This window comes from Myodes glareolus, chromosome 15 (genome assembly GCF_982192425.1).
Source record: "Myodes glareolus chromosome 15, mMyoGla1.1, whole genome shotgun sequence".
Classification (NCBI taxonomy): Eukaryota; Metazoa; Chordata; class Mammalia; order Rodentia; family Cricetidae; genus Myodes; species Myodes glareolus.
Window position 1 is genome coordinate 70,997,412 of NC_142040.1, and position 9,388 is coordinate 71,006,799.

Genomic DNA, 9,388 nt, shown 5'->3' on the forward strand with positions numbered 1-9,388 from the left:
CACCCTACTTCTTGGATCAAAATGAGTTAGTCATATTCTAGCTCCCAGAAATTCAGGGTGAGCTCCTAGTGCCAAACAAGTCTACACAGGGAAAGTAATCAGTGACGAAGTGCCAAGAAAGTCTATATGTCACCTCTGTTCTAGCTAAAGGGAACTTTTCTAGAGGCCCTATCTCCTATTAGGGCTACAGACAGTTCCTCACTGGTGCCCCCTCGGAACTTCTCCTAGACAACCACCCCAAATATCTTCATGATGTACCTGTTCTCCTGAAGCTCACTCACACACACACACACACACACCCCGCAGAGACACGCCTTCCTAGTGGTTTCCTGACATTCTGAGCATGCTTGTACCTTAGAGGTTATTCCTGCTCTACCCACAAAGCATTTGCAGGAACAACTCCTCCTATGCCCTATCTATTATGTCTTCTGCTGTCAAAATTGTAGGCTCTGCCCTCATGCTTGCTATTCTAAACAACACATAGTACCTTCTATTTATACATGCCACATAGTTTATTTGATACTTGTTTTCCCTTCCTCACCTACCAAATTAATTAGATTTAAGCTCTATGAAAAAAAGAACTTTCTCCATTTGTTTCCTTCCTAATTCAAGTACACCAACTGTCTGGACTCAAAGATATGCCAGACGAATGCACGCATGCTTGGTTCACAGGTCTGTGGACAAGATGAAGCAGACGTGTCTGGAAACAGGTGAAACATTCTAAAAAAAGAAGTTACCTGTCTGACTCTGACATCAGTCCATCTTTTTTAATGCCTTTCTCCTAAACTTAAACGACTCCAAGTTTTCCCATAATGTTAAACAGTGTGATCCAGTCACAATACAGTTCACCTTCATACTTTTAAAAATGAGGATCTTCCAGGGCCAGACATGCTGGTGAACGTCACTGATCTGAGCCAGCACTTGGGACTCTCAGCCAGCCCTGTAGTGATATTTCATTTGCATTTTAATAAATAAAGCTTGCCTGAAGATCAGAGAGTAAAACAGCTCCATCAGTCAGCCTTACAGACCAGGCAGTGGTGACAAACACCTTTAATTCCAGTAACCACACTAGTTTGCCATAGAAACCGGATGGTAGTGGTGATTGCTTTTAACCCCAGCCCTAGAGAGGAATATAAGAGGGGAGGAGACAATCTCATTCTGAGGATTCCTGGAGGCAGAATCACCATTTCAGACTGAGGTAGAGGTAGGAGTCAGTGGCTGGCTGTTTTGTTTTTCTGACCTTCAGATGGAACCCCAATATCTGTCTCCGGGTTTGTATTAATCATTCTACACAGCCTGATCTACATAATGAGTTCTAGGGCAGCTAGGGCTATAGAGGTCCAAATAAATACACATAGAAAAACGAATATTTTTCATCATAAAGCACAAAACAGAACTTTTAGTTTCCCACAAAAATATAAATATATGTGTGTTATGTCCACTAGTAGTTATTTAGCAAAATGGAAAACAAAGGAGACTGTTTTATATATCATTGGGCTGAAATAATAGCATTCGTCTCAAGCAAAATGCTTAATATTTTTTATGAGAGCTTCAGACATGAGTTCTTAATTGCAGCATCTATTCCAACACTGTAGCACTTTTCCTTTAAGGAAAAAAATGTATCTTTGAGCACAGTATAGAAATGGTTTTGTGAAATTTAAAAATCTCAGTGCATTGCAAGATTAGACTCCTGACCCATAAAAGGAAGAGGACATATGGCTAAGTTCTCCTCTAGCTCTGAAGTTTAAAGAAGTGATGCCAATAGTTACGTAACACACCTGTACTCCTGCAAACTATATCCAGAGGAGTCACCTGCCAAATACGCAAATGAACTCAAAACTTGCTGACTTGACAAAAATATAATTCAATATACTTAGCACTTTAGCAATCTTTAAAATCTGGTAATTAAGTTGGGCGGTGGTGGCATGCGCCTTTAATCTGAGCACTTGGAAGGCAGAGGCAGGCGTATCTCTGTGAGTTCGAGACCAGCCTGATTAACACAGCTAGACAGGACAGCCAGGGCTACACAGAGAAACCCTGTCTCAAAAAAACAAAAAAAGGGAATCATTTACCATGAACAGGAAGAAATTATAAAATAAACAATTTACTGCAAATACAAATATTCCCGGCATTACAGCATTGTAGATGGTCTATCAGAAGAATACAACATACTATTTATTGTTAAGAGTAACATTCAGTTTCTGTGGTGGATCATTTACCCACCACAATCATTTTTCATAGAATGGGTTAAAAAAATAAGCATTTCCTTAAATAGGAGATAGCATTAAAAGATTTTTTAAAAAGAGTTATTCTTTTCTTCATGTGTATCTGTTATGTATGTTGGTATACAAGGGGCAGGGGGTTGGAAGGTTTGCCCTTGGGGGCCAGGAGAGTGTGTCGGCTCCCTTGAAACTGGCATTAGAGGCATTTGTGAGACACCTGACAAGGGGGTTGGGAAGTAAACTAAGGTCCTCTAGAAGAATATGAAAGAATAAAAATGAATGAACTTTAAGGTTTTTTTTTCTTAATTTGTATAGATATTTTGCCTGGATATATGTCTGTTCACCAAATGCATACCTGGTGCCCTTGGAGGTCAGAAAAAAAGCAATGGAGTCTCTGGAACTGAAGTTACAAATAGTTGTGAGCTGACATGTGGGTGCTGGGACTAGATCTCAAGTCTTCAGGAAGAGCAGTTAGTGACCTTAACTATTGAGCCATCTCTCCAGCCCATAGTATGCACTCTTCACGACTGAGCCATCTCTCCATCCATATAGCATGCACTCTTACTAACGGATATTTAAATAATCAATTTGTGCCGGGCAGTGGTGGTGCACACATTTAATCCCAGCACTCAGGAGGTGGAGGCAGGCGGATCTCTTTGAGTTCGAAACCAGCCTGGTCTACAAGTACTAGTTCCATGACAGGCCCCAAAGTTACAGATAAACCCTGCCTCGAAAATAAATAACTAAAAAATAAACTATCAATTTGTGAAGTAATGGAGCTGGCTCACCAAGTAAAGGTGCCTGTTACTAAAGCTAACAACCTGGGTTCAGTACACAGGACACACATGGTTGAAGGAGAGACTAAAAGAAGAGAATCAACTCCCACAAACTGTCCGCTGACCACCATAACTGCACCATGAAATGGGAACACTTACACACACACACACGCTCTAAATAAGTAAATGAATAAATAAAAGTAGTAAAAAAAATTTAATATGCTCTCTGTTAAGTCATACTTTCCAAACACAAAAGACAATAAACTGCCTGTTCTGGCAGAGGACCTGGGCTCAGTTCTCAGTACCCACAGGGAAGCTTACAGATATTCAAAACTCCAGTTCCAGAGGTCCAATGCCCTCTCGCCTCTATGGCACAGCATGCATGTGGTGTACACACATACAATGCATGCAGTCAAAACACCCATAATAATAATAAATAAATCTTTAACCAAAAATAAATCTTTTTTTAAAATAAATCCCCTGCAGTAACTAAGCAGGTAAAACAGCTGTTCACAAGCTTTTGTCACCTTCACTTTATGTCATAAACTATCCTTCCAGCTATTTCAAGTGAAATTTAAATTGTGAACATTTCAAAAAGACTTCCAACTTGAAACTTTACAAAAGTAGACATGAGAACTATTAATTTCACTTTCATGTGCCTGGAGAGATGGCTCATCAGCTGAAGTGACCTGATGTTCAACTCCTGGAACCCACTTGGTGGAAGGAGAAAACTGACTCCCATTGGTTGTCCTCTGACTGCCACATACATACAAATAAATAAATAAATAAAATACCAATATTAACTTTCATGAATATAGTTACACAGAACAGCTGAAAAGTAAGGTCTTGCTAATTTATACTACTGATTCATCCTATATAAACGAAATCTCACTGCAGAACAAATGATAAACGTCTAAGTATGAGATCTCACCTGAGTGTGAATCTTTCTCTTGCCGTTTTCTACCTGAGTGAACCTGGGAAAGTTAGTCAGTCAAGCTAAACCTTAGTTCCTTCTTCACCAGAACAATGGCAGGTTTCTACCTTCCTGAACATGTGGACAGAATTGAGAGGCAAGATACAGTGTTTACTAAGGGGAAGTACACAGTGACTCCTGGTAAGTATTAGTTACTTTGAGTATGATATCAAAAATCAATTTTAAAAATCACTTCTATCTTATCCCAATATTTAAAAAGGTATCCTTAAGCATTACAAGACACCAGAGACACTCAGTTTCTCAATCTCTGAGTACTAATAACTATGGTCATATCGTAAGTCTATGCAAGTACTAAGTGCCCAGGTGAGAAGAATCAGAATTTCATATAGCATGCCGGTACAGAGCAAGTAATATACTCATGGCTTACTAGATTAATTAAAACTTAGGGAGCAAGAGAGGTGGAGCAGCAGTTAAGAGCACTTGCTCTCACAGGGCGGGGGTTCTGAGCCCCAGCACCCACACGGCAGCTTACAGCCGTCCATACACGTGAATAAAACACTCGTATAGGTAAACGGACGAATAGGGAGAACTCTTTCTTAGAAGACAAACACCGAATATTCACTAAAAGGATGTGAAATCTACGGAGATGTACGTTTACAAGATGAACCTGGGTGACTGTCAATCTTCAGTAGTTTCATTTACAGTCAAAGTGGTCTCCAATGGCAACCAGCTTCACTCATTGCACGTAAGAGCCACACTGTAGCCTAACGAACTGACAGCGACAAGCAATGACAACAGGGGCAACTGTCCCTTACTACCTGGTGAACCTTAAACAAGCTATTAAAATAAACCGAAATCCCTACAGCCGTGAAAGGTCAACACACTCATTCCCTCCCGGGCCGTCGGAACTTCAAAGTGAAAGCTCCGGAGCAGATTTTGTAAACTAGACAATTTTATTAAGGAAAGACTATTTTTAAAAAAAAAAAAATCAAGTTTTATCAACTCATCACAATAACATGAAACTTTTTATTACTCTAGTGACTTCAATACAGTGCTTGACCCAACCGCATTGAAAGTTGCCCAAATAAACTCTTAGGCAGGAAAAAGACGCTCGTTCTAACAAAAACATATCCGAAGTGTAAGTATCCGCACTGGTAAGTAAGTATACGATCAGTAATTTCCTCTACAGACCCGCTGATCAATCAGCGACTCTACAAACCTGAAAGCGCTTTGAAAAGACCCCGCCACCGTCAGGGCGGCATCTACTTTCTACACTCATGTCCCTCTCGTGTTCGGCGCTCATTCCCAACAACCACATCCACCAGCCACGCTCACAAACCAACCGACCCTGGCTCGCTTGTGTCAAGCGGTAAGAGAGAAACGTAAACATTAGCCGCGGTCCCTCCAAAGGTCTCTTGGGGCCCTCGCCTCCCGGGTCAGGGCGGTGCACTTTGGGGTGAGGTGAGCCGAGGGCAAAGTGTTACAACAGGGGGGTCAGGCCAGTTCAGTCCCCTCGGCCGTCATCACCTGACCGTGGATTTTCCGCGAACTTTCAAAGTCAACAAAGAAGTTCGGTGGCACAGAGGTAGGGCCTTCAGGACAATCGGCAAACACCAGAACACAGAATTAGAAGGGAAAAAACAGTGGGGGAGGGGAGTGGAAAACGCCCCCGGCCTCCGCACCGCCGCCCCCTCCTCTGCGGACCGCGGGATGGCGGAGGCTGAGGCTCCGGTGCCCGGCACCGTCAGATCCCGGCGCCCCAACGTCTCGGACACCCCACTTCCTGGCACCTCCGTATCTCAGGCACCCCACGTCCCGGACACCCCGCGTCTCGGACACCCAAGTCCAGGCACTCCCGGGTCGTCGGCCGAGGGAACCGGCGGGGGGCGCGCAGAGGGTCACCTTCCGACCCGAGCCCGCGGGACGACCGGCTCGACCCGCGCGCCCGCCGAGCAAACCGACCCCCGGGGGTGCGCCGGTCGCCGCGAGCGCCCCGGCCCCGACTGGAGCGCGGGCGCCGCTGCAAGGGCGCGGGCGCCGCCGCCTCACCTTCCTCGGCGGTGTCCATCTTGTCTGGGGGGCGGCGGTGACGCAGCCGCGGAGGCGCCCGCGACCCGGCAGAGCCTTGGGCCCGATGGGAGGGAAGGCGGGAGGGGGACAGACAGGGGAGGAGGAAGAGGACGCGGACCGGGCAGGTGCGTAAGCTCAGGTGCGAGAGGAAGCCGGACGGCAGGCGACGGGGTAGACGGACAGCGGCTGACAGAGAGCGAGCGCCGCGGAGGGGGAGGGGCACGCGGCCGAAAGACGGGCCTGGGCGGGGCGCGCGGCGGAAAAGGCGGGGCGCCGGGGCTCCAGGCGTCACTTCCGGCGCGCGCACTCGGCTCGCTTGCGGCCCGTGGCGGTGGTGGCTGCTGTGGCGGCGGGAGAGGAGGAGGTGAGCGGTCCTGATGGCGAGAGCTGCGCGGCACTGGGGCATGGACGCCGAGGCAGCGTCTCTGGGGCATGGACGCCGAGGCAGCGTCTCGTGGACGTGCGGCGTGTGTCCCAGGACAAAGGAGCGCGGGAGCCCCCGGGGCGAGCGCGGCAACCGGGCGCGCCCCCGAGCGGGCGTGCGGGACGAAGATCTACGGCGTGGGGTACTCGACCAGGACCGGCAGCATGGGCTCCGGAACAAGCATTTTGGTTCCTCACCAGCGTGACTCCGGCGCTTGGTTTAAAAGGCGTACGAAAGCATCCCTGAAAACGATGATCACCCAGATTATTAAAATCTCTCCAGGGGAGGCTTATGCAACTGATGGGAAAGGACACTTCACAGCCGAATGCCGAAATGGAATTCGCCGCGAAGGGGAATTGGTCTAGGTGGCGATACAATTAGGAACGCTTACTTGGCCAGAACTAAGTTACTGATGAAAGGATGATGAAAAACTGGGCTCTGCTCGCATCAGTTGGCCAGCGTTCCTCACGTTATCCTTGGAGTTTTCTCTAAGGAAATAAACTAGTACAGACCAGAAGCGAAGAAGGCTCTCCAACTTCAACGCTTAAATAGTCTAGTGACAGCTTTTCTGTGTGAGTAGGAATTGGAAAGACCCTTCTTTCGATCCTCACCGGAGTAAGGCTTAAAATAATGAAAAAAGAGCCCTTCAAAGAAAGACAGCAGCTCTCGAATAAGGTCATTGATTTGTCTCCTGTATTGTGGCAAGCTTACTGCCACAATAATGGCGATGTACTGTTGTCAAAGGCTGACCTTGAGAACTGAGGTGCCATTGAGTAAAGACTCTCAGAAACAAGCAAAATTATAGTCGAAGGCAGCTCTTTCCCAACCGTACCCTTCTCACGTGATCGCAGTAAGAATTCAGTTAGTGTAAGGCCTATTGCAGCACACTTTGAGCCCACTGAGACCAGGGACACAAAACCAGAACTCAAGGCTCGCAGCATGGGAGGAAGGATTCTGGAGAGAAAGTTCTACTGAAGGAAGCACTATTAATAGTATTCAGGGCAGGTGTGTAAACCTCTTGGCCAGGGATGGCGGTTAGATCGTAGAGTGGAGGGCTTTCTTTCAATTACCTGTTTTCTCTTGGGAGCTCAAGGGAAAGAACTTTTCACCAGGTTTCTCTTCCACATAGCAATACAATGCACAGTTACTTACCTTTTCTGTGGATAAAATAGAAGTAGGGCTGGAGAGATGGCTCAGCTTCCAAAGGTCCTGAGTTCAATTCCCAGTAACCATATGGTGTCTCACAACCAGCTGTAATGAGATCTGGTGCCCTCTACGGGCTTGCAGGTATACATGCAGGCAGAACACTATATATAATAAATTTTTTTAAAAAAGAAATAATTAGACAGTATTTGTTTAGCCCCTTCTATGTGCTGTTAAGTTGTGTAAATCAGTCAGACCTGATAGAAACTTAACTATGTTTGGGCTAAAAGGAGGAAAGCATTTCAACATGAACTTCAAGCATCGGAAGTTTGCTGGGCTCCAGGACTACTAGGCTCAGTCTTTCTTCCTCATCCTCAGCTTGGCCTTTCTGTGCACGCTGGCTTCATCTTGTCCAGCCAGCCTCTTCCATATGACTGGATACAAGGCCATTGAGAGCCCTCAGCTTTAAAGCTTCAGCCTTACCATTAAACAGAGTGAGCCATGTGGCTGTCTACTCTCAAGGTAGAAGATGACTCAGAGAGGACATGTGGGAAGATACACTGTAATTTTTTGAGCAAGAACTATGACAATAGCAAATGAATAATAACAGTAATTAACCAAAGTCCCTATTACGGCCAATGAATATCAATAGCAATTCCGCAAAGTAAATACACCCGTTTCCCAGATGAGCCATCAGATCCACAGTAGGTCGCTACAGGGAAAGAGGAAGCAGCATTGAGACACAGCTCTGCCTGACTCCAGGGCGCCATATATTAAACTTGGTTGGTTTAGCGCTAGCAACTTCTTACTGTCATGACATCCTAAGCTCTATTTTTTGCTGTGAACTTGAGTGTGTCTCCAACCTGTGTCCCTGCAACAGTGGCACAGAGCTCTCCTGAAGAAGCAGAGGTCCAGCAAGAGCCAAGAGCTTTACCATGACTGTGATGGTATGACAGATGACTCTTCCCACTTCGCTTCCTCTCCTCTCCTCACCTTCCTCCATTCCTGTCTACTTTTCCATTTCTCTTCCTTGAAGTGCGACCCAAAAGCAAGGAAGGCAAGAAGAGTGTGCAGGTGAAAGAGAGAAACCTGGTGTGGCTAGACAATCTGTCATACTGAGCAACTAAAGACGTGAAGAGCGAAGTGGCCAGATTTTCCAGCAACAGAAAGTGCAGGTGTAGAAAGACGGAAGGGCTAGAAATATGACTGAAATGAAGTTCATGAGTTAGTCTTGGTGTGGACCGAAGCTCAGACTCAGCCATTGGAGATCAAATAATCTCAGGCAATGAGTTTGGTAAAACAAGTTTGGGCCCAAACCTGGTGGCACACACCTTTGGATACAGGCAAGCAGATCTCTGAGTTTGAGGCCAGCCTGGTCTATACAGTGAGTTCTAGACCATTCAGGACTAATATTGAGATGCTGTCTTTTTTTAAAAAAAAAAAAAAAGAAAGAAAGAAAAGAAAAGAACTTGGGTTGTGAGGTCCCTAAGCTCCTGACAAGAGGAAACATGAATTCTTCTGGATGGATAGACCTATGTTGAACTTACTGACTTTGTGGAGATTCTTTGAGGGCTTATGTGTGTGTAAATGTAGGTAAACTACAAGAGTAAGGAATAACAGCAGATAGTAGAAATCACCCCCATGGAATTCCTTCCCATCCCTGGAGAGGCACACGCTCTCACCCAGCCTGAATGTGCATGTCTCCCTGCACACAGTGTTAGGTATCTGTTATGGTCGCCTCTGTCACCCACCACCTGGTACAGTTGCTATGCCCCAAGTCCAAACCTCCGATGAATTCCTTAGTTCATAATCTTCACAA

At 46.0% G+C, this 9,388-nt stretch overlaps 1 protein-coding gene across 2 annotated transcripts in view; it reads right to left on the reverse strand.

The window, feature by feature from the left end:
- Positions 1 to 6,189, reverse strand: part of Marchf6 (membrane associated ring-CH-type finger 6) — a 64,410-nt gene extending 58,221 nt beyond the window's left edge. For both annotated transcript variants that reach the window (XM_087896976.1, XM_087896975.1), the window contains exon 1: positions 5,982 to 6,189. In XM_087896976.1, coding sequence (XP_087753102.1) covers positions 5,982 to 6,000 — 19 coding nt within the window. In that variant the 5' untranslated portion in view covers positions 6,001 to 6,189. The remainder of the gene's footprint in view (positions 1 to 5,981) is intronic.
- Between the last annotated feature and the right edge of the window lie 3,199 nt (positions 6,190 to 9,388).